The sequence below is a fragment of the Chinchilla lanigera genome, unplaced genomic scaffold (assembly GCF_000276665.1).
Source record: "Chinchilla lanigera isolate Chin_1 unplaced genomic scaffold, ChiLan1.0 scaffold00109, whole genome shotgun sequence".
NCBI lineage: Eukaryota > Metazoa > Chordata > Mammalia > Rodentia > Chinchillidae > Chinchilla > Chinchilla lanigera.
Genome location: NW_004955510.1, coordinates 5,627,195 through 5,649,800, shown reverse-complemented (window position 1 = coordinate 5,649,800; position 22,606 = coordinate 5,627,195). Strand labels below are relative to the sequence as shown.

Here is a 22,606-nt window from a genome sequence, read left to right as displayed (position 1 = left end):
ATCAACTTGCAACAAAAGTCAGACTCTTAAGCTTCTATCACATGAAAGGCAGCCTCTTGATAAGACTAGTAATGGCTGACATGCACATCTTGTTTTTAGGGCTAATGAGGGTAATAAAGCTTCAAGTAGTAATTTTTCTCTTTTTTTGGAGAGGCATTGGTTAGGCTTATTAAACAGATTAAAGAAGTATACATTCTGAAGGCAGTGTGGGCTCTCCTGTGGGGAAACACTTAAAGTAGTAAATTTTTTTTGTTTGTTTTTTTGAGACAGGATCTCACTCTGTAACCCAGGCTGGCCTTGAATTCATGGTGATCTTCCTGCCTTAGTCTCCTGAATGCTGGAATTAAAAGCACATGGCACCATGCCTGGCTAAAGTAGTAATTTTAAACTGGATAAGGTGGGGCTGGTGGTGCACACCTGTAATCCCAGCACTTCGGAGGCTGAGGCAGGTGCCTTGCAGTGAATTCAAGGCTAGCCTGGGCTCCACAGTGAGTTCAGGGGCAGCCTGAACTATGTAATGGACTCAGATTTAAAAAAAAGAAAAATTCAAACTGGATAAAAAGTTTATTATTTTCATTTTTTTGGAACTCAGGATACTTATTACATAAACCAGAAATAGCCTAAATAAATTTTGTGATGTTGACAGTGGACTGTTTTGCAGCTATAAAAATGACGTAGGTTAACACTTAAACTATTATGTGGGTAAGCATACCAAGCACTCACTGATCCTTTCCTGGGGGATTATTTCCAAAATACCTATGATAATTTTGAGGTAGAGTAGGGTAGTGGTGCCCTGTGAACAGACAGGAAGTTTTGACACTCAAGGAAACAGGAGAAGTTGGTCCTCTGGCCCACAGAGCTGTCGTGGCCAGTGCAGTGCAGGGCTGCAGACCCTACTGCGTGCCTACAAACACCAGCCTGTTTACTCTTCAGATTTGAATTTAACCTTGGGTTTGCTCAGAACTCTTTTAAGGTACCAAGTGTCAGAGTTGGCTTTTAATTCTTAGATTTTCATTATCTTATCAATGGTGGTTCTGACATATAAGAACACTATAATTACTTGCCTTTAGCTGGGAAATACAGAGGAATTAAACAGGTATTTATTATTCATAAATTAGATGTTTGCTAAAGGTAAGTAAATACAGATCTCAGCCAGTCAAGTACATTTCACCCTCTTGGGTAGCATTGAGGATTGCACTGTGCCACTGATCTTGTGAAAATCCCTAGGTCTTGCTGTATAGGCTAGGGTTGCTTCAAACCAGGGTGATCCTCCTGCCTCATCCTCTCATGAATGCTGAGGTTATAGGCCTATGCTAACCTGCCTAGCTAAAAAGTAATTTTACCATTTAGTATGGAATAAACATTTTACCACTGTTTTTCTAATAAGTGTTGAGAAAACTACTCCGAATTTGAATCATACTTCCATCTCATTTGGAAAGGTAAAAAAGTTTCTGAAAACTATAGAAAACAAAAAATGAATTTCTCAAGTATAAAATGAATTGGCAGTTTAAGATTTACTATTGCCTGATGTGGATACATAGACACCATAAATTCCTTGGTGTTATGTGGTTTTTAGGATTAGAAGAAAGAAAATAGTTAGAGAAATCCAGTCATATAGGTAGGTTTCTAGACAGAGCTTGTACACCTATGGGCAGCTCTACCCCACATACATACAAATACTGCTGGAGTACTTTCATTGCTTGTGTTAAACTGGCTTTTAAGTTCTACTACGTGGACATAAGCATCTTTATTTGAAAAGCCCATAATGCCCCTGTGGAGGTTTGACTAAGTCATATACCTGTCATTCTGGATTGATTCAGTTGCTTAGCAATGCTGAAATCTCTGAGGAGTTTAGCTAATAGTAGTCAGGAGCTTTGATGCCTTGAGGACAGGTTACTGGAAGACATCAGAATTGGAAAAGGCAGGAGGGAGGTGTGTTTGGTGTATAAACATTAATTTCTCCATAATTTAAAAGTATTGCATTTATTTCAGGATTATCTAATTGTGCACTATCAGCCACGTCTTTACTTGTGACCTGGTTATTGATGCCACTCACGTCTTTAATCCTTTGACTTATTATTTTTATAGATACAGTGGAGAATTTCAATGAAGAACATGAAAAAAATAGTCACCATTTTCACAAAAATACTGACGACAGTACTAAGAAAGCTAGTGCAGAAACCATACTGGCTTCTGGATACAAAGCTGATGAAATCAAGGAAACAAACGATACTTGGAACTCCCAGTTTGGGAAGCAGTCAGAGTCTCCATCTGAAACATCTCCAGTCAAGGGGTCTATGAGAACTGGTTTGTATGAATGGGATAATGATTTTGAAGATATCAGGTCAGAAGATGATATTTTAGCTTTGGATAGTGATCCTCTTTTGGAGATGAAGGATGAGGATTTAAAAACTCGATTGGAAAATCTAGATGAAGCCATTGAAGAAGACATGGTGCAAAGTGTTCTTAGGCCAAGCAATTGTAGGACGTACTGTAGGGCCAACAAGGCAAAAGCCTCCCAAGGAGCATCCAGTTTTGATAAGCTAATGGACTGCACCAGTCAGACTTTAGCCAAGGCAAACAGTGAGTCGGGTAAAGATGGCCTGAATCAGGCAAAGAAGGGCGGTGTCGCCTGTGGGACCAGTCTTCGAGGGACGGTTGGCCGGACTAGAGATTATACTGTGTTGCACCCGTCGTGCTTGTCAGTCTGTAACGTCACCATCCAGGACACTATGGAGCGAAGCATGGATGAATTCACTGCATCCACTCCTGCAGACCTGGGAGAAGCTGGCCGCCTCAGAAAGAAGGCCGACATCGCAACTTCTAAGACCACTACTAGATTCCGCCCTAGTAATGTTAAATCCAAAAAGGATGTGAAACTTGAATTTTTTGGTTTTGAAGATCATGATGAGACAGGAGGTGATGAAGGAGGCTCTGGAAGTTCTAATTACAAAATTAAGTATTTTGGTTTTGATGATCTCAGTGAAAGTGAAGATGATGATGATGATGACTGTCAAGTGGAAAGAAAGGCCACCAAAAAACGAACTAAAACAGCTCCGTCACCCTCCTTGCAGCCTCCGCCAGAAAGCAATGATAATTCCCAGGACAGTCAGTCTAGTGCTAGTAACGCAGGTAAGATTTTCAGATGTACATACAAAATAAGAAAACATGATTTTCAGTCTCACATCAGTATAAATTTAGTTTAATAGTACTCAGTTTTACTTTATTATATTTATTTTTCAATAGAAGTACATGTTTAGAAGAAGTACAAGTTACCTCACCCAAAGGCACAGCAGTTTGAATACTAATGACCAGGTCTTGAGTTGTGAGGAACCGGTGTGTATGGGGCAAGAATACCAAACATCTTGATGTTTCGACTTTGAAAAACATTATGTAGTAGAGACATAAGGGTAGGTTTTGGACATTTATAATTGTGCTGGTAACAGATGGTTTTAATGAGAGTAAAATTAATTAAAAACTTTTGAGTTGGCTCAAAACTAATGAACATTGAAAACATTTTCAAATTCTCTCAAGCTGGTTTAATAAAATTGAAAAATGTAGGGAAGTATTCTCTTACCAGTAAAGATTGAGTTTGTCTCTGAAGGTCACAAGCTCAGTCTCACAGGTCTCCTAGGAGTTCAGTCCATGGTGAGAGACAAGCAAAAGGAATAGGTTTGTTCTATTCTAATTAAGTCATTCATGGACAAGGGATTTGGGAAGTGGGTTGGCTGTTGAGTGGAAAAGAAGGAGCAAAACACTGGGATTCAGGGACTCTTAGCTGAGTATAGTTTTCCTGGGTTAGTTTAATTGTTAAATAAAGATTTTGTCCTGTTAGGGCTGTAGAAGCAGCATCATCATGGTGAGTTAGAGTTCTAATATTCTTGGATACAGATCCTCTGAGAGTCTGTCGTACTTGACACTATCTACTGTTGTGCTTTGTCTGGTTCAGCAATAGTTTTGCTGGCTAGATTAGGTTTTTTTTTTTAATTAAACAATTTTTTAATTGGTGCTAGGGGTTGAACCCTAGGTTCTTATGCATGTGCAGCACATGCTGGGCCACTGAGCTATACTCCCAGCCCCTGACAGGATTCTTTACACAGGAGTAGACCCTATAGGCTCACTCCTTGCTGCAAAATTAAATAAGTGAACAAATAAAGCCAATAAGGAGTTTTGGCAGAATTTACCCTCTGTTGTCTGTTGTCTTAGATCCCATGCACAGAACCAAAGCTTGCAGTGGCCTTTCTGGTCAGATCCTTGTGGTCTGTTACGTAATCTGTACAGTGCCCGAGCTCCTGACCTATTGCACCTTACTTCGCTAGCCTGAATCACTCAAGTTAGTCTCATAATGCAGTTAAAATCTGTCACTGAGATTTACACCCTGGGAGTAATAAAACTTCTTAAATGTTACAATGTGAAATTAGGTCTTGAAGTGAAGCACAGTGGGCAGTCCAGGGTTGGATTCCCTGCACTGGGGAAAAAAATAATATTAGACTTAAGGAAATTTGACATTGATACTGAGTAACGTGAAAATTAGAGATCATTTATTATATCAGAATTGGAAATTTGAGTCTTTTTTTTTTTTTTTTTTGTCTTTGAGACAGGGTCTCACTATGCAGTTCAGGCTGGCGTTGATATCACTTTGTATCCCAGGCTGGTCTCAAACTCCCAACCATCCTCCTGCCTCAGCCTCCTGAGTGCTGGGATTATAGGTGTGTGCTACCACACCTGGTGGAAATTTGAGTCTTTTTTTTTTGCTTTTTTTGCTTTTCTTCTGGTACCAGGAATTGAACTCACGACCTTGTGCTTGGCAGGCAGGTGCTGTGCCGCTGAGCTAAATCCCCAGCCCCGAAATTTGAGTCTTTATAATGTGTAAAACAGTAAACATTTTAAAAAGTTGGAATAGAGAAAAATCTTCCTGTTTTTGTTTTATTTAGGTTAGAAAAAAAATAACCATTTGGGAAGTACTGTTAGTGTTGTGTGAGGACCCACAAATCATTAAACTATACTGTACTGGGTTTCTTTATATATTTTGCTAACTGAAGTTACCCTTTGGGGTTTTTAAGTGTGGCCTTTTTGTGTATGTAAGCAGGCATTCTTTGAAAGCCACGATTTAATGGACCTGAAGTCTATAAAAATGTTAAAGGTAGACACCACCTGAGGTTTTTCTGTGTGTACACTACCGTACCAGTGTTAGTGTCTGTAGGTGTCCACAGGTATATCACCTGTGAAGCTCACAGTTTATTTCAGAAGATACTTAAGTTTGCCATTAACACAAAGTAGGACTAAGGTATACATACACAACCAAGTTTGTGAAGCAGGGAGTGAGAAGGCTGGGCGTATTGTGCCAGCTGTGGGGCTTTAATTCCTTTTCTCTTTTCTTCCTGTATATGCCGGGGCAGGAGTGGGGTGGGGAGCTTCCTAGGTTGTCTGGTAGATAATCTGAAATACTAGAAAACTAGCTAGTTTTGATTACCATTTCAGAAAACTTGGATTTTACAGAGGACTTGCCTGGTGCACCTGAAAGTGTGAAGAAGCCCATAAGTAAACAAGGAGATAAATCAAAGGAAAACACCAGAAAGATTTTTAGTGGCCCCAAACGGGTGAGTAAAACACTATCCATGGTTTTAACTATTGTTCTATTATTGGAAGGCCAACTCTTATCTTTTTTCTTGTACTGGGAATTAAACGCAGGGCCTTGAGCTTGCCAGGCCAGCGCTGTGCCACTGAGCTATGTCCCCTGCCCCAAACTCTTACTTTTTGATGGTGCTAACCATCACAGCAAATGTCTTCCAGAGAACATAAGTAAGCCATTTTAAAAACACACTGTTACCAGGTTTTAAATTGTGATGTATAAAGATAGAGATGTAACAATGCCTATTACTTAACCATTCTCAAATGCACAGGTCAGTGGTATTAAATACTCTCACAGTGTTATGTAAGTCACAGCTATTATCAATACCTAAAACTTTTTCATTTTTCCCAGCAAAAATTCTATACCAATTAAATAATTATTCCCCTTTGCACCCACCCCACTCAGTTTAGAAAGACCATTGTGCTTTGTAAATACCTCATATAAATGGAGTCATATTTGTTCTTTTGGATCTGGTTTATTTCATGAAGCATGTTTCTAAGGTCCGTGCATGTCACAGTATATTTCAAAATTTCGTTCCTATTTTTATGACTGAATAATGTTCCAGTCTGTCTCTCTTTGACACACACACACTTCCCATATTATGTTGATCTTGCTGTTGTGAATAATGCTGCTATGAAATAATGATTGTTGTCCAGTTACAGATGCTCAACAGGAGTTACATCCTGATAAGCCTGCTGTTAGGTGAAAATGCGGTTAACTTGAAAATGCGCTTAATGTACTAACCCTACTGAATATTGAGCCTAGCCACAGGCACCTTTGCAGTGTTGGCTCTTTTCCCCATGGTCACATAGCTGGCCAGGAGCTGTGGTTTTTGCTGCTACCCAGCCTCACAAGACAGCATTGTACCAAACATATTGCTAGCTCGGGACAAGAGGAAAACTTAACTCTACGTGAAGTTTCTACTGAATCCCTGATGTTTTCACACCATCCTAAAGTTGAAGAATTGTAGATTAGGGAATTGTAAATCTGTCTATATCTGGATGTATACTTGGGAGTAGAATTTGCTGCGTCATGTTAAGTCTGTAACGGTTTTCCACTGCAGCTCTGTCACTTCATGTTTCCATCAGAAATGGTGCATGTGTACATGTGCCCAGTTTCTCTGTGTCTTTGCCAGTGCTTATTAGGTTTTTTTTTGGTTGTTTTTTTTTTTGTCTTTTTGAGACAGGGTCTAGATATGCAGTTCAGGCTGGCCTTGAGCTCACTTTGTAGCCCAGGTTGATCTCGAACTCCCAGTGATCCTCTTGCCTCAGCCTCCCGAGTGCTGGGATTACAGGTGTATGCTATCACGTCCGGCCAGTGCTTATTAGTTGACAATAGCTACCTTACTGGGTGTGGAATAGTATCCCATTATGGTGGGTACTCATTTCCTAATGACTACAGATGTTGGACATCTTTTCATGTGTTTCTTAAGCAAATATGTATATGTGTTTATGTGTATTATGTGTGTGTGAATGTGTGTGTGTGTATATATATAATTTTCTTTTTGAGACAGAGTCTTGCTACATATAGTTCAGACCGGTGTTGAACTCACTGTGTAGCTCAGGCTGGCGTTGAACTCACAGCAGTTCTTCCTCAGCCTCCTAGTGCTGAGAGTACAGGCATGAGTCACCATTTCTGGTTGCATTTGTGTATCTTTTGGCAACTGTCATTTCAAGTTCTTTGTCCATTTTTTTTGTGGGAGGTCTTTTTTTGAGACAGGGTCTCACTATGCAGTTCATGTAGCCCAGGCTGGACTCGAACTCGCAGTGATCCTCCTGCCTCAGCCTCTCACATGCTGGGATTACAGGTGTGTGCCACCATGCCTGGCCTTTGTCAATTTTTGAATTGGGTTGTTTTTGTTACTGAGTTGTAGGAGTTCCTTTGCAAGTACCCTCTCCCATTTTGTAGTGTTGCTTCACTTTCTTTTTCTTTTTTTGATGTAAAATTTTTAAAAAATTTGGTGAAGTCCAGTTTGTTCTTTTGTTGCCTGTGCATTTGGTATCAGACCCAAGAAATCATCTGAGTGTATCCTTTTCTCTTTTTGTCTAAAATTTTTATAGTTTTAGGTCTTTTGTTTCATTTTTTCATACATTTTGAGCTAATTTTCCATATATGGTATAAGGATAGGGTACAGTTTCATTTTTATGTAAGTTATTTCATATGCTGCAGTAGAGGTATTACTTGACTTTACCTTTTTGAAACAACTGAGGTCTTTACTTAAATAGTTTATTAAATGGTTTTGCTATTAAAAGTCGCAGTTAAAAACTGTCAGTACTGGCCAAGCATGGTGGCGCATGCTTATAATTCCAGCACTTGGGAGGCTGAGGCAGGGGGATCATTGCGAGTTTGAGGCCAGCCTGGGCTATGTTGTGAGTTCAAGGCTGTTGAACTGCAAAGCAAGACTCTGCTCAGAAGAAAAAAAAATTGTCAGTACCTTTTATTCTTATAGGTTGAATTGCTTTTAAATAACTAGAATATGAATGTTGCTAGTTTTTATGGTTTGTTTGTGGGGCGGTTGGCTTTTGAGACTGGAATAGCTCACTGTAGCTCAAGCTGGCTTTGAACTCACTATGTAGTACAGCCTTTGAACTCAGTGATCCTCCTACCATAGCCTCCTTAGTGTTGGTATTATAGGTGTGTGCCACCACAACCATTGTTGGCTTTCTTTTACCTAAATAAAAGCCCACTGGGGGTCTTTTTAAAGCAAATGTGCTTATAATTCACTTAAAATAATAAGCCCATTACATATTAATATAAATTTTTGTGATAGTCATTTTCAAATCAAAAACTATAAAATATAATAGCATTCTTTTTTTTTTTTTCCTTTGGTGCTGGGAAATGAACTCATGACCTTGCACTTGCCAGGCAGATGCTGTGCCACTGAGCTATATCACTGGCCCTATAATAACATTCTTGTTCCTTTATTTTTGCATATTTCTTTAAAGGTTAACTTAAAAGGCAGGTATATTCCATATCCTTTTCTGCATTTAGTATGTCTTATTTGCTGTATGGGTTGAAGTGAAGAAAATCCAACCTGACAAAATACGCAGCTATACTTGAGATAGCCTTGTCATGTGGCTCTGGAAATTCTTCAGTGCTACAACAAAACTCAACGAATGGGAGTTGCTTCAAGATTAATTGCAACCTGGAGTCTAAAACCATGCCAGTGAGCCTTTCATGCTGTTAAAATCTGTTAATGGTCTATTACTGGCACTTGTTTCGTATCGTAATACATTGGTCATTTGGAAAATACTGGTTTCATTGAGTTATGCAACTCTTTCAGATGGCAACACATTTTATTATACAGTATCAAGTATTCACATTAATAGTATTGCCGGAGTCATCCAAAAATTTTTTAAGTACTGGGAAGCTGTCACATTCACAGGGTTAGATACTTGTTTTCCAGAATTTTACCTTGTATCAGAAAAGTTCAAGTTTTCTCTTGGCATCAAATACTTTAAGCTATAGTCTCACATTATGCCTTTCAAGAAAATGTCTGCTAGGTGCCCAGTCTGAATAAGTGTAGTTTGTCAGTCAGTGACAGTGTTGCACAAAGAGCTGTGAGTTCAGGGTAACTTAGGGTGTGCTTCTTTTCCACAATGCAACCCCACCTGTGGGATGCAGTTCTTTTTTTTTTTTTTTGATACAGGGAATCAAACTCATGACCTTGTGCTTACCAGGCAGGTGCTAAGCCACTGAGCCTATATGCTGGCCCAGGTCATACTGTTAGGTAGTACTGGAGACTGGACCCAGGGCTGCTGTCCCACTGCACTACATCCCAGCCCTTTGTGTTTGTTGATTTATTTTGAGCCATTCTCTCTGAATTGCCCAGCCTGGCCTCAAATGGTGCTCCTTCTTCCTCAGCCTCTAGAGTAGCTGGGATCACAGACAGCTGCCACTACACTGGCAGAGCACTAAGGTTTCACACGTACTTGTTTTGTCATACAGAATGTCAGTATATTCAGGCATCAAGATTTAATAAAATTCTTATTCCTTCTTAAATGTCTTTAAGTGAAACATATTTTTTTTTTCCTTTGGTACCAGAACCGAACTCACGACCTTGCGCTTGCCAGGCAGGTGCTTTGCTGCTGACTTAAATCCCCAGCCCCCGAAACATATTTTTTAAATGTGTAATATGTGGCAGTAAGAATGTGACCACAAGTGGTTTTGAGGCCCTACCTTGACACACAAGCAGTTTTGCCGCAGTGGTTTTAGTGCGCCGTGAGAAGTGTCAACACCATGAGGAGGGCAGAGTGCAAGTTTCTGTACTGGGGAAAAGGCGTTTGACCTTTCGACATCCTGGAAGAGTTTCATGCGTCTACAGAGGACTGTTCTTTGCAAACTGCTACTTGATGGCATTCTACTTTATTCTCTCTGCTTCCAACTTTTTATAGGGAAAAGTTCAAATACACAGAAAATATGAAAGAGCATTATAATGAATACCCACCCACATTTTTGTGCCTAACTTGATTTACAGTTAACATGTTGCCATAATTGCCCACGTTTTCTCTTCCCTCTCTCTCTTCTTTTATTTTTATTTATTTATTTATTTGTTTGTCTTTTGAGACAGGTCTCCCTGTGTAGTTCAGGCTGGCCCAGAGCTCACTTTGTAGCCGAGGCTGCTCTTGAACTCGCAGCGATCCTCCTGCCTCAGCCTCCTTAGTGCTGGGATTACAGGTGTGTGCCACCACACCTGGCTCTCCGTTTAATAGGTACTTACTATATATATATTAGGTATGTATGCTATCTTATTTGAAAGTAATAGATGGAGTACATTTCTTAAGGGAAAAGACAGTCTCATACCTAACTCTGGTTTTGTGGTTATGGCACTTAAAAGGAAATTAATAGCAATTCTTTTGATGATCTTATGCCTAGTTCATATTATTTTCCTCAACTGTCTTCCAAATGCCTTTTAGTGTGTTTTATTCCAAACTAGAATCATTTAGTTGTCCTAAATCCTTTAGCCTCAGACAGTACTCTCATTTAAAAAAAAAAAAAAAAATCCTGCCAGGTAAGGCGACGTATCCTAATAAGGCTGAGTAAGGTAGGAGAATCAAAAGTTCAAGTCCACATAGAGCAGCAAAACCACCTCTCAAAAAATGAAAAAAAGGCAGCGGATATAGCTCAGTGTAAAGATCCTGGGTTCAATCTCCAGTGCCACATCAAAAACAAAAACCTCCCCATGACAGTGATTGTTTTTCAAAGCCAGAATATTTGTCTTTATTTCAAAGACAGAATATTTGTCTTTTTTTTTTTTTCTTACAGGATTTTCACACTCAGAATTTATCTGATGGTGTAACCATCACCATTTCATACATCATTTACTTCTTGGTGTTAGGAAACTTGTTTTTCTATAGTGTTATGAAGTGCCATCAGGGCTCAGGATGTAGCTCAGTGGGAGAGCATTTGCCCACTGTGTGCAAGGCCCTGGGTTCCACTCTCACCACTACAAAAATAAAGTAGTCTAGCACCACAGGACCCTGAAAGTTGAAGTCTAGAAGCTGGATTAGTTTCAGTTTCAACGTTTTGGGCACAGGTACTTTTTTGGTGATTACATTAGAAGTTATGTAACCCCTGTTTTCCCACTCTTAATATTGTTTGACCATCAGTTTAAGGTTGTGATCTGCATGTTCTTCATGATAATTTCCTTTTCTAATTAGTAAACAAATCTTGGAGTGCTCTTCTGACAGTATATGAATATCTTGTTTCCCATTATTGTCCTATCTATTCTTTCAGTATTGATATTGAGCTTTGCTTATATCATTTGTTACACTGAATGGTAACAAATGGTGAATTTTTAAATTGTTTTTTCCTCTCCATTTAGTACCTGGAGTTGTGTGAAGACACCCCCCCCCACCATGGAGGTACAAGTACAAGTCAATAATTTGTACTTGTGCGTAATGTTTTTGCTTACTGACATTATGCTAAGTGAAGTCACCCAGAACAAAGAATATTACTGAATGGTCTCTCTTGTATGTCAACTCTGTAAAGAAGTCAAATACATAGAAACATCAGTGGTTACCAGGGCTTGCTAGGGGAAGGAATGGACAGATGTTGGTAAAGAGGTCCAGTTATGTAGGATTAATAACTCTATGGGTCTAATTACAGCAGGTGGAGGAGTATAGTTAATATTATTTTAATATGTATTGAAAATTTGTTAAGAATAGATTTTAGGTGCTCTTGCCACACATAGAAAAGGTAACTGTGGAAGGGATGGATGCATTAATTTGCCTGTCTGTAGACATACTGTGATAGTGTGTATCAAAACATTCACTGCCCCAATATGGGCAGTAAAAATAATTTTTATGTATCAAATACAGTCTTTTGGCTTTTTTTAAATGCTGAAGTTGTGTTCAGTTTGACCTGTGAGTACCTGTCTGTTCGATCCTTTGGTGACAACCATCTTTGAGTACTTGCCTTGCTGCTTTCCAGTGAGACAACTTAGGCACCTCTTGTGCTTGACCTATTTCCGTCACGGACTGCCCACTTCTCTCAGGGCTGTTAGTTTTTTGTGGACAGCAGCACCTAGAAACCAAGACTGAATGCTGAAACTGTTCATCACCTCTAGGCTTATTCATCAGAGCTATGAAATACTTAAAAAAATAAGCCAAAAGTTCCTACTGATGGTTCCATTTTAAATTTAACACAGTATAATTTTTATTTACCTTACTTGTTCTTTCTATCTTGTAGCATACATAAGCATCCAAATTATAATCCAGTATTACCGTGAACAAATATAGTGAGTGAAGATTTCTTTGCAATTTTGTTGTTGTTTTTGGATTATATTTCTGGGTGGCTAGATACAGTAATGTGTTCAGGAATTGAGGGGTGGGTGAATCTCACTGTGTAGCCCTGACTGGCCTTGAATTTATACTGACCCTCATGTCTCAGCCTCCTGACTGGTGGGGTCACAGGCATATACCGGTACGCCATGTCTCAGCCTCCTGACTGGTGGGGTCACAGGCATATACCGGTACGCCTACCTCAGGATTTCTTTTTTTGAGACAGGGTGTCCATGTGCAGTTCAGGCTGACTTTGAGCTCACTTTGTATCCTAGGCTGGTCTCAAACTCGCAACAGTCCTCCCGCCTCAGCCTCCTGAGTGCACCACCACGCCCAGCTAGGATTTCTTGAAATAATTATTTTATGTGCTTATGTTAATTCAGTATTCAGTTGAGGTCATTTATACCTGTTTGTGTTCAGTTGTTTCTGGTTTTTGTTTTCATGTTTTGTAGTGCTGAAGAACGAGCCTAGGGCCTTGGACATGCTGGGCAAGCACTCTGCCACTGAACTACATGCCAGTCCTGTGTTTTTGCTATACTGGAGATTGAACCTAGTGCCTTCTAACTAAACTAATCCACAGCGCCCCCCACCCCTTTTCAAATTTTGCCTATGTTGTGCTCAAACTTGTGATCCTCCTTCCTCAGCCTCCCAGAGTGCTGGGATTACCGGCATCTGCCACCATGCCCAATCTGTACTCAGTTTTTTAGTTTTAAACTTAGTATTGGAGCAATGTCTTTGCTACTAACCCAGCTTAGAAGGAAGCAGTATACATCTGCCTGACCTGATTTTGCGGGAATCTTATCTGTCCTAAAGTAAATCAGGTCGGCAACAGACCTCTTCCCTGTTGGTAGATGAAATGTGATAGTGTCAAAGAAAAACTGAGAAAATCCTTGCTAGTCTTTAAAACTAAGCAGTGGGATGGAATTCATTTGAAAAATGTAGTATCCATAAAGCCCTGTCTTAACACAAGAGTCCTAACATTTTATTCCCTGAAGAGGCTTCAGTGTAAGTGTTTCAGGTTTGTTTTATATATGGGAAATGAGGGTTTACACAAAGCTCAATTTGCCAGGGAATTTTTATGTTGATGTTCTCCACATCCCCACAGAACAGAGGTGGGCTGGATGGGCACATAAAGGAAAATTCTCAGCAGTCAGCCCAGTCCCTGGTACAGTAAAAATATCTTTCTGTGACTGATGACCTGTGGGAGCGTCCCGGTTTTCTGGAATTGGGTCTCTAATCAGATTGGAGGCACCGGGGAGCCCATTTTCAAGTGTGGAGAGTCGGTTTGTGGCTTGTATTGGCAAGGGTTTCCCGTTCCTGTCAGGACTTCTCAGCTGAAACATGATTGACATTTGTACTGAATAATTCTTGGTTTTGGAGGATGGTCTTGGACACTGGAAGATACTCAGTAGCATCTCTGGCCACGAGATGCCAGAAATCCTCCCTTTGTTCCCTGTTTTCATAACCCAAAATGTTGCTGTCCCTTGGTGATGAAATGGACTCCCCCAGCAGTTTGTGTGTGAGTGTGTATGAAGTGAGTAAATTCACACATGGTGTCCATTAAACCTTTCTTAGTTGTCTTTTGAGATAGGGTCTCACTACGCAGTTCAAGCTGGTCTCCAGCTCACTTTTTAGCCCAGGCTGGCCTCCAACTTGCAATGATCCTTCTGCCTCAGCCTCGGAAGTACTGGGATTACAGGCATGTGCCACCATACCTAGCAAACCTTTCTTAATTTGTACTTTTTAAAAACAAGAGCTTTCTCCTATATTGCCACAGAATACCCATGAAAACCAGGAAGTTAACACTCTTGTAGTAACGTAGTCTAGCCTGCAGGTTCCATTTAAATTTCACCTCTTGTGCTGATAGTGTCCTTTATAGCAAATAGATAGACAACTAAATGCAGAGCTCATCCTGATCCAATTCAGAACCACAAGACTCCTTCTGACCACTGCAGTATCTGTGTTTTCCTCCTCTTTTCATGGTGTTGACATCTTGGAAGATTTAGTAAGATTGACTGTTTTGTAGACTGTCTTTCAACTTGTGTTTTTCTGGTGTTTCCTCATGATTAGATTCAGGTGACATGTTTTTGGTGGAAATACCACATGGAGTTGCTGGTTCCCGCTGCCTCCAATCAGGTAGAGCTCAGTGTCACTCCGTGCCTGTCCTGCTGGTGCTGACTGGGGGGTTGAGTGAGGCCAGGTCTGAAGCAGGTTCCCCACTGTGCTTGTCAGGCTTCCACCACCTGCTTCACTGTTGATTCTCAGTTGGTGTTTGCTATGATGGTGGCCGTGTGGAAATTCCTAGCTATATCACTTAAGTGATGGTTCTGTTGTTATTTTGAAACTGAGATCTTTTTAGATTTAGTCAGACTGTCCCTTCAGCCTGGCATTTGACATAGATCAGCGTTCTGCATTTCCTCACTGACACCCTGAGGTGTTCCAGGTACAGCCTGTACTTTCCCAGCTCTGGAACTCACTTTTTCCAGGGTTCCTGTTTCCTTTTAGAGGATAGTCTTTTTTGTTTGTTTGTTTTTGTTTTTTTGGTACCAGGAATCAAACTCACAACCTTGAGCTTGCTAGGCAAGTGCTGTGCTGCTGAGCTAAATCCCCAGCCCCTAGAGGATAGTCTTTAGCAATGAAGAACTTGTACCTAGATAGGATTACTTCATTGGAAGTGCCATTGCTTCTAAGCCCTCTGAGTAGACAGAGATTGAAAACATGTAGAAATATGCATATATTTGCCATACACCTATTTCTTAGTCATTCTCTGTATATCTAGAGCTCTGAATTCACACTGATATGTCCAGTTCTGGTCCAGTACCATGCTTCATTCTAGCCTTCTTCTGTTCTCTATCTTGTCTCTGCCACCAGTAAGAAATCTGGTTGTCATTATCCTGAACATGTTTACTTATTTGCTCATTTTTTGTGCAAATAATTAATTTCCCCTCCCTCTGCTTTTTCTTTCCTCTCTTTCCCTCCCTGCCTCCCCCCCCTTTCTTTCTGCCCTCCCTCCTCTCTCTCTCTCTCTCTCTCTCCAGGGTGGGGGGTAAGCCCGGGGCCTTCACAATGAGCTGTGTCATTCAGCCATTTTTTATTTTGGCACAGTCTCTCTAAGGTACAAAGGCTGTACTTGAATTTACAATCCTCCTGCCTCAGCCTTCCAGGATACTGAGATTACAGGCTTGGACCACCACACCCTGCTGTAGCCAGTCTCTTGACCACACAGGTGATCTCCTCACCTTAATGACTTATTCAGAAATTCTGCTTTCTTCTCCCACCTTGGAATGTTTTTGTTTGTTTGTTTGTTTGGGTACCAGGGATTGAACTCAGGATGTTGCTGCTTGCAGGGCAGGCGCTTGTGCTGCTGAGCTATATTGCCAGCCCTCACCTTCGGATGTTAGAGCGTAACTTCTTACCCATGTCATCTGTTAGAATTTTTCCACCTCACCAGGAATGTAGAGGATGATTGTACAAGGATTGCAGCTGGGTGGGAGAACACATCCAACAGAAAGATTAGGAGAGTAGAGAAAACTACTTAAGAGCGTTGTTGAAATAATGACCAAGAGCCAGGTATGGTAGCCCATGTCTGTAATCCCCACCACTTAGGAGGCTGAGACAGGAGGATCGCTATGAATTTGAGGCTAGCCTCAGCTACGTAGTGAATTCAAGGGCAGCCTAAACTACACAGTGAGACCCTGTCTCTCAAAAAGAAAAAGCTGAGAAGCTGGCCTTGCTAGTAGGGAGGAAAAGATGAGATGAGGGGATTGGGTCAGAACTTACCTGAGTCTGGGTACGGTTTTGGTGGTCATTTGGCAGTTGTAAGTCTTTGTTCAGGAAGTGGCCTATTTCTGCTGGCTACTGTTTTCCCCCACCCCATTATTTGCAGCTGTCATGTGTGTGGGGCTGTACTTAGGCCATTTCTCCTGCTGCCCCTGCTCATGATTTGATGTCTGCCTTGCACTGGGCTTGGCCTTGCTTTGCCTAGTGCTGAGGTGTTGTTCGTATGATCAGCCCAGCCTACAGTGCTCGGAGGTTGTGTTGGCCAACTCCTGTTTCTGGGATGTTTTCTGGGATGTTGGCCAACTCCTGTTTCTTAGTTTAGATAGCTGCTGGGTCATTTCGGAAACTAACATAAGGTCAATCTCAGTTCCCATTTTCAAATATTTATACTTTTACATTTATCATTTCCCTGTAGTTTAATGCTGGGCCCATCTGGCTGTATCTTTTGTCTCACTCTAAGGAACATTGTGGACTTCAATTTTTTCTTCCTTCTGTCATCAATATGACTCTGAATAGTAAGCTTCTGGAACCTGGTATTAACAGAAAGTTCCAGTTTGTTTGTTTGGTATCGAGAGTCGAACTCGGGACCTTGTGTTTGCCAGGCAGGCACTGTGCCACTGAGCTATATCCCTGGCAAAAGTTCCAGTTTAAAAATTGAGTATAACTGTAGTTTTATAAGCATTTTTGTTTCATACTAGAACTAGAATTTAGGTTGTCAGTTTAACTGAATGTTATAACTGAAGAGACTTAAAGGACAAAAACTCCCACGTCTCACCAAGCACAAATGTTCCTTCCACACAGAGTTTTCTTTTGCAGTTAGAACCCACTCTCATGAAACAGCTTGTTTTTCTGTTACATGAACTTTCGCAGTGCTGCCATTGTTCTGTGTTGGTGATTCACCTGCTCTCTTGGGATCTGGTCACCAAGATGGTATTGTGAGATCCACCGTATTTCTGAGGACTAGAAAGCCAAAATGTTAATGGATGTGAATCCTGAATAAAAGAGAGACTGTAGCCATTGATTAATGGTGAGGGACACTGACCTGAGCCCAGAGGTAGAAGCCACTGGAGAGCGTGCACAGCACCTTAGTCCACAGTGCAAAGAACTGTTGAAGCTGAGTGGGTTCTGGCTGAGCTTGTCTGTGGGAAAATCAGTTGTATTTGGCTGTTCACTATGCTAGCTAATTGGGCTTTCAGAAAGAAATAAAGAGTTGTCATTCAAAGGTTGTCTGGTCAGGAGGATTTCTAGTTCAAGGACAGCTGCGGCAATTTAGTGAGACCCTGTCTCAAAAAATAAGAAGAGTTGGGGATGGGAAGCTCATTGGTAGAGTGCCCGAATTTAGTTCCCGGCACTGTAGAAATAAAGGAAGCTGCTGTCTGGTGAAGTAAGTGAATTTTTCCCAGTGGAATTTTGGATGGTTTTAGTATTTCTTAGTGTATTGTATCCAGATCAGAAACATCTTGTAGTCAGGTGTGGTGATGCATCGCTGTAATCCCAGATACTGAAGAGGCTGATGCCGGAGGATCACAAGTTTGAGGCCAGGCCAGGCAACTTAGCAATACCCTATCTTAAAATAAAAAAGAAAAGGGCTGTGGATATAACTCAGTAGTAAAGCATCCTAGGTTTGATCTCCAGTAATGGAAACAAACAAGTCTTTTATAAAAATATGTAACTTAAATGTCAAACCAGAAATTTAAAACATTGGTCTGTATTGGTCTGTATAAGTAATAAAATGAAAAAGATTTAGGAAAATATAAACTACTTTATATGATCGAATTTTTGTGGATTTTTTTCCTTTAATATTTTTTTCTGGAAGGATTCTAAGAAGAGAAGGTACTATTAATCTCTTAATTTTCTTTAGTTTGGGTGCCTTTAAAGTTTGGAAGTTCAAAAAATTTACTATAAGTTACTTTTCAGAAAATGAGACTTGAAATGAGAAAATGAAACTATAATTAATTGGGAGACCTGATGTATGAGCGCGCGCACACACACACACACACACACACAATGTGCTGGGGTTTTTATCGTTTGGAATTTCATTTGTTTTTCTTTTTTGTAATATAGTTCATTTAGAGACGATCTGAGGGTATAGACTTCTGGAAAACAGGACTTTATTTTCTTGGTATTCTGATGACTTCAGGCTAATGAGACCATTAGTTGACAGAAAATACAGCTTGGGCCTCCCTGCCTTACAATCTGAAAGGCTCTAAAATCTAAAACTTGTACACTGCCTTGGTGTCACAAGTGGAAAATTCTATACCATCAGACTCTTGCATGCCCAAAATTATTACCTGAAATTATCTTTGGGGCTGAGTGTATGTTTGAGAAACATAAATGAAGTACACTTTTAATCATATCTCATTGTGAATATGTAGATATTCATAAGTCCAAAATCTGAGGACACTTCCCATTCCAAGTCCTTTGGATAATAACTGTGTAATAATATATAAATATAATAACTATATAATAATAATAATAATGAGTTTCTGAGGATGGTGACCATAGTTTTGTCATCCTTTCAGTTCCCAATGTTTGAGACATAGAGAAGGAATTCATAAATGTTGATATCTTAGGAGCTTGAAGTATCTTTCACCAGAGTCCTTGTATAAATATTTTTTGATATTTGAAAATTAATAGCCTATCAAATTTGAAAGAATTTTAGGTAGCATTTCTTCAAATATTTTTCCTGTCTCTGATTCCAAAAGATACTGTACACTAGAGGGACCATGGGATTTCCCACCAAAGCAAAATTTTGGGGGAACTTGGAGTTTAGATGGAATGTGCATTACAGTGACAGGTACAGAGCCAAACAGTGCTGTGCACCAGGCCTGCGCTACAGAGTGGGCCATGAGTCTTGTGTTTTAGAAACTATGAAATTAGTGTAATTGTATAATTATTCTGTGTAAAAATCTGAAATCTGAAGCTTCAGGCCTGGGTTTTAAATTAAGTCTCACCTGGCGTGCTGATGCACACCTGTAATCCCAGCACTTGGGAGGCTGAGGCAGGAGGATCGTTGCGAGTTCGAGGCCAGCCTGGGCTACAAAGTGAGCTCAAGGTCAGCCTGAACTGTATAGCAAGACCTGTCTCAAAAAGACAAAAAAAAAAATCAAGTCTCTTTTGTTCAAACTTAAGTCCTCCAGACTAGTGTAGGATGTTGTATTCTTACTGATACAATTTCAAACAGCAGGTTTTCTTTTCTTTTTTCAACCAAATGTATTTATTAAATAACAGCTCAACCAGAGACTTAGTTTATAAAACATAAACAAAGCAAAAATAACACTGCAGCAGAGATAGAGTCCTATACAGAAGTCAAGGAAATGACAAACTCTTTAAGGAGAAAGTAAAAAGACATAAGGAGAGGCTTGACAGCCTTTGTCAGTGCTCTTGGCTGGAAACCAGCGTTGGGTACATTTCTTGCAAATGCTTTTCAAAAGCTATGAGGTTTTTCTAGAGCTGGGCGGTATGTGTGTTAAAGAGCTGTCAGTATTGGGTTCTTCTTCCAGGCTTTGGATGGAGAGCAGGATGGTTTCACATTGCACAGGTCAGGCTACTTGTCCTTCAGTATGGCCAGGCAGAGGATACTCTGGGTGTCCACTTTGGTTCGTGGCAGGGTGTGAGGACCTTCACTGTGTCTCCTGGGAGATCTTAGCCCCTATCCACTTGAGAAAGTTGTCTAACCGGACATCATGAGGGTCGTCAGTTCCTATGGGAGCTGTTTGCTCCTAGGTTCCTACTGGGCCCAGCATTTGTATGGGCAGTGGCTAGGTCATAAGGTTTCATGAGACTATCTGGGCAGCCGACTGGAACTGAAGGAACATGCCTGCAGTTCCAGTTCCTGATAGTCAGATTTGATTGAACCTCTAAAGTCACTAAGAGAGCAGCAGTTGGCATGGGGATGTAGCTCAGCAGTACAACACTTGCCTAGCATGCAACAGAGTTCAGTCACAACTACCACAAAAACAGGGGGAGTGAGTTGGGGGGCAGGGACACAGGGCTTTTAAAAAGTGTGGCATTTCTTTTTATTTTAAAGAGAATAATAAAAAAGAACAATAGCAAAATACCAGCATCATGGACACAAACAAAACAAAGCAAAAACAATAAAAATGATACAGGGTTTCAGAACAAAATGATAGGAACTAACAGTGGTTGTTACATTACGTATTGTTATCTTCAACAAGTTGCTCAGATTACCAGATGTAAGAATGCAAGATTGATCAAACCATTAAAGAGAGTAAAAAACAACATAACAAACAAAACAAAAAATTGGAAACAATACAGAGTGTCACTAGACAAGATGGTAGGAATTCACCAATGGTTGTTATATTGCAAAGTATGGCATTTTGTAGTTGTAGTACGTCCTTGGGAGTAGAATTGATTCCTGGTAACTTTACAGCTGGCTTTATCTGTCATTCTGGTCTGATATATGTCAGGGCAGAGTTTGCTCAGTACCAGGGTATGAGGACCTTCACTGGGGTGGGATGTAAAGATACCCCTAGCTATGGATGCCATAACAAATTCACTTAGAGATTTGTCCGGCCAGCTGCACTTGTCCCAGTGCATGCTGATACCCTGCCTGTCTTTTTTCCTCTTTGCATTTCATTTTGGGTAATTTTTGTTTGTTTGTTTTTGTATTGCTGGGGATTGAACCCAAGACCTCATGTATACTAGGCAGGCTCTCTACCACTGAACTAATTTTCTGGCCTTTTTTTTTTCTTGAGACAGGGTCTTGCTCAATTGCCCAGGCTGATGTCATACTTGGCAGTCCTCCTGCTTTAGCCTCCCATGTAGTGAGAATTACATACATGTGCCACCATGCCCTGCTTCTAGTGGTTTCTGTTGCTGTACCTGTTCGGTTCTCCCTGTATTTTCTAATCTCATGCATCTGGTACAGTTTCACCTCTAAAATTAGTTTGGTCCTGTTTTATATTTTTCATGTCTGCATTACATACTGTTTACCTTCTTGACTATGTGGAAAATGGTAACAATATTATTTAATATTTTATTTACTAATTGTGTCACCTATTACTTCTGGGTCAGTTCCTGTAGATAGGTTTTTCTCTTTGTTGTGGGTCATAATTTCCTACTTTCTTGGTGCACGCCTACTAACTTTTGATTGGATTCTAGAATTTACTTTGTTGAATGTTGGGTAGTTTCCTGTAAGTTTTGACTTGTTCTGAGATTGTGGCTAAGTTACACTTGATCTTTTCAAGGCTTTTTTGTTGTTGTTGTTTTGTTTTTTGTATGTTTTTTTGTTTTTTTTTCCAGAACCAGGAATTGAACTCATGACCTTGCACTTGCCAGGCAGGCGCTGTCCGCTGAGCAAAGTCCTCAGCCCCTTTTCAAGGCTTTTAAATTGTGGCAGAGCAGTGTCTTGTGTTGGGCTAATTGTCCTCACACCTCTTTGGATGTTTTATGAGATTCTCTTGAATTATGAGATTTTTACTGTGACTCCTGGGAGCATGAACTTTTTCCAACTTGGGAAAACAACATTTTGGGAACAATTTCCTCTCCTTTGGGAGAGTCCTCTCCCTGGCCTCAGTTGTTTCCTCACACATTGGGATGTGAATACTGGGCCACATACTGGGGGAACCCTCTGTATTTCTCCAGAGTTATCCCTCTCCTTTGCTAGGGTCCTCACAGACTCTGAAGAATGGCACCATGTCTCCAGCCTCAGCTCCATCTCCGCAAATGAGAGACTACTCTTGTTCTTTGAGTTCTCCTTCCCCATGTCATTACTTGGAAGTGAACAGGACCTGCCTCCGTTCTTTTCCTTTCTTACCTGTGATTGTGCGGTGCCACCTGCTGTTCTGGGTGTGAAAACTACGTCATAGTTTTTGCCTGCTATTGTTAGTGTCAGGTGGTTCCTGTTACTCCATCTTGGCCAGAAACAGAACGCTAAGGTTCCTGTGTGTGTTGTCAAGATAATTACTGTACTTTGTGTCCTAGAACTTTGACTTGACAAGATAATCACTGTGTAGTCTAGAAATACAGTTTTTCACAAGGACATAAGTATATGATGATTACCTATAGCACAAAGTGAGCCATTTTCATTGGTTTGTTTTTCTTTTAACCTTACTTTTGAATTGACTTGATCTGAAGTTACTTACCACATAGAAATATGGTTATATTCATTTATGTTTATTTTTATACTATCTCATATAAAAATATTTGAGAAGGTTTATAGAAATAAACTTAGTAGAACCAGGCTGAAAATAAATCAGAAAACAGTTTTTAAACAGAATAGAATGAGATGAAGTTCATTCTTTTCCAGATTAAAATCCTTTTACCCAGAGCATTTCCACAGCTTCTCATCTGTTTCAGTTGATACATCCTTCTTCCTCTTCCAGAAGGGCTCTTGCTCGGGTGTTTCTGATAGTTTACCGAGACTGGGTGCAGACTGTTGCGCGCTGGT

At 40.4% G+C, this 22,606-nt stretch overlaps 1 protein-coding gene across 2 annotated transcripts in view; it reads left to right on the top strand.

Moving 5' to 3' along the window:
• The window catches only part of Wapl (WAPL cohesin release factor), a 77,600-nt gene that overhangs the window by 24,421 nt on the left and 30,573 nt on the right, over nucleotides 1–22,606 (top strand). The window contains exons 3-4 of one of the 2 annotated variants that reach the window (XM_005407895.1): nucleotides 2,089–3,132; nucleotides 5,482–5,600. In XM_005407895.1, the coding sequence (XP_005407952.1) occupies nucleotides 2,089–3,132; nucleotides 5,482–5,600 (1,163 nt within the window). The remainder of the gene's footprint in view (nucleotides 1–2,088; nucleotides 3,133–5,481; nucleotides 5,601–22,606) is intronic. The other variant, XM_013506324.1, reaches the window with a different exon arrangement.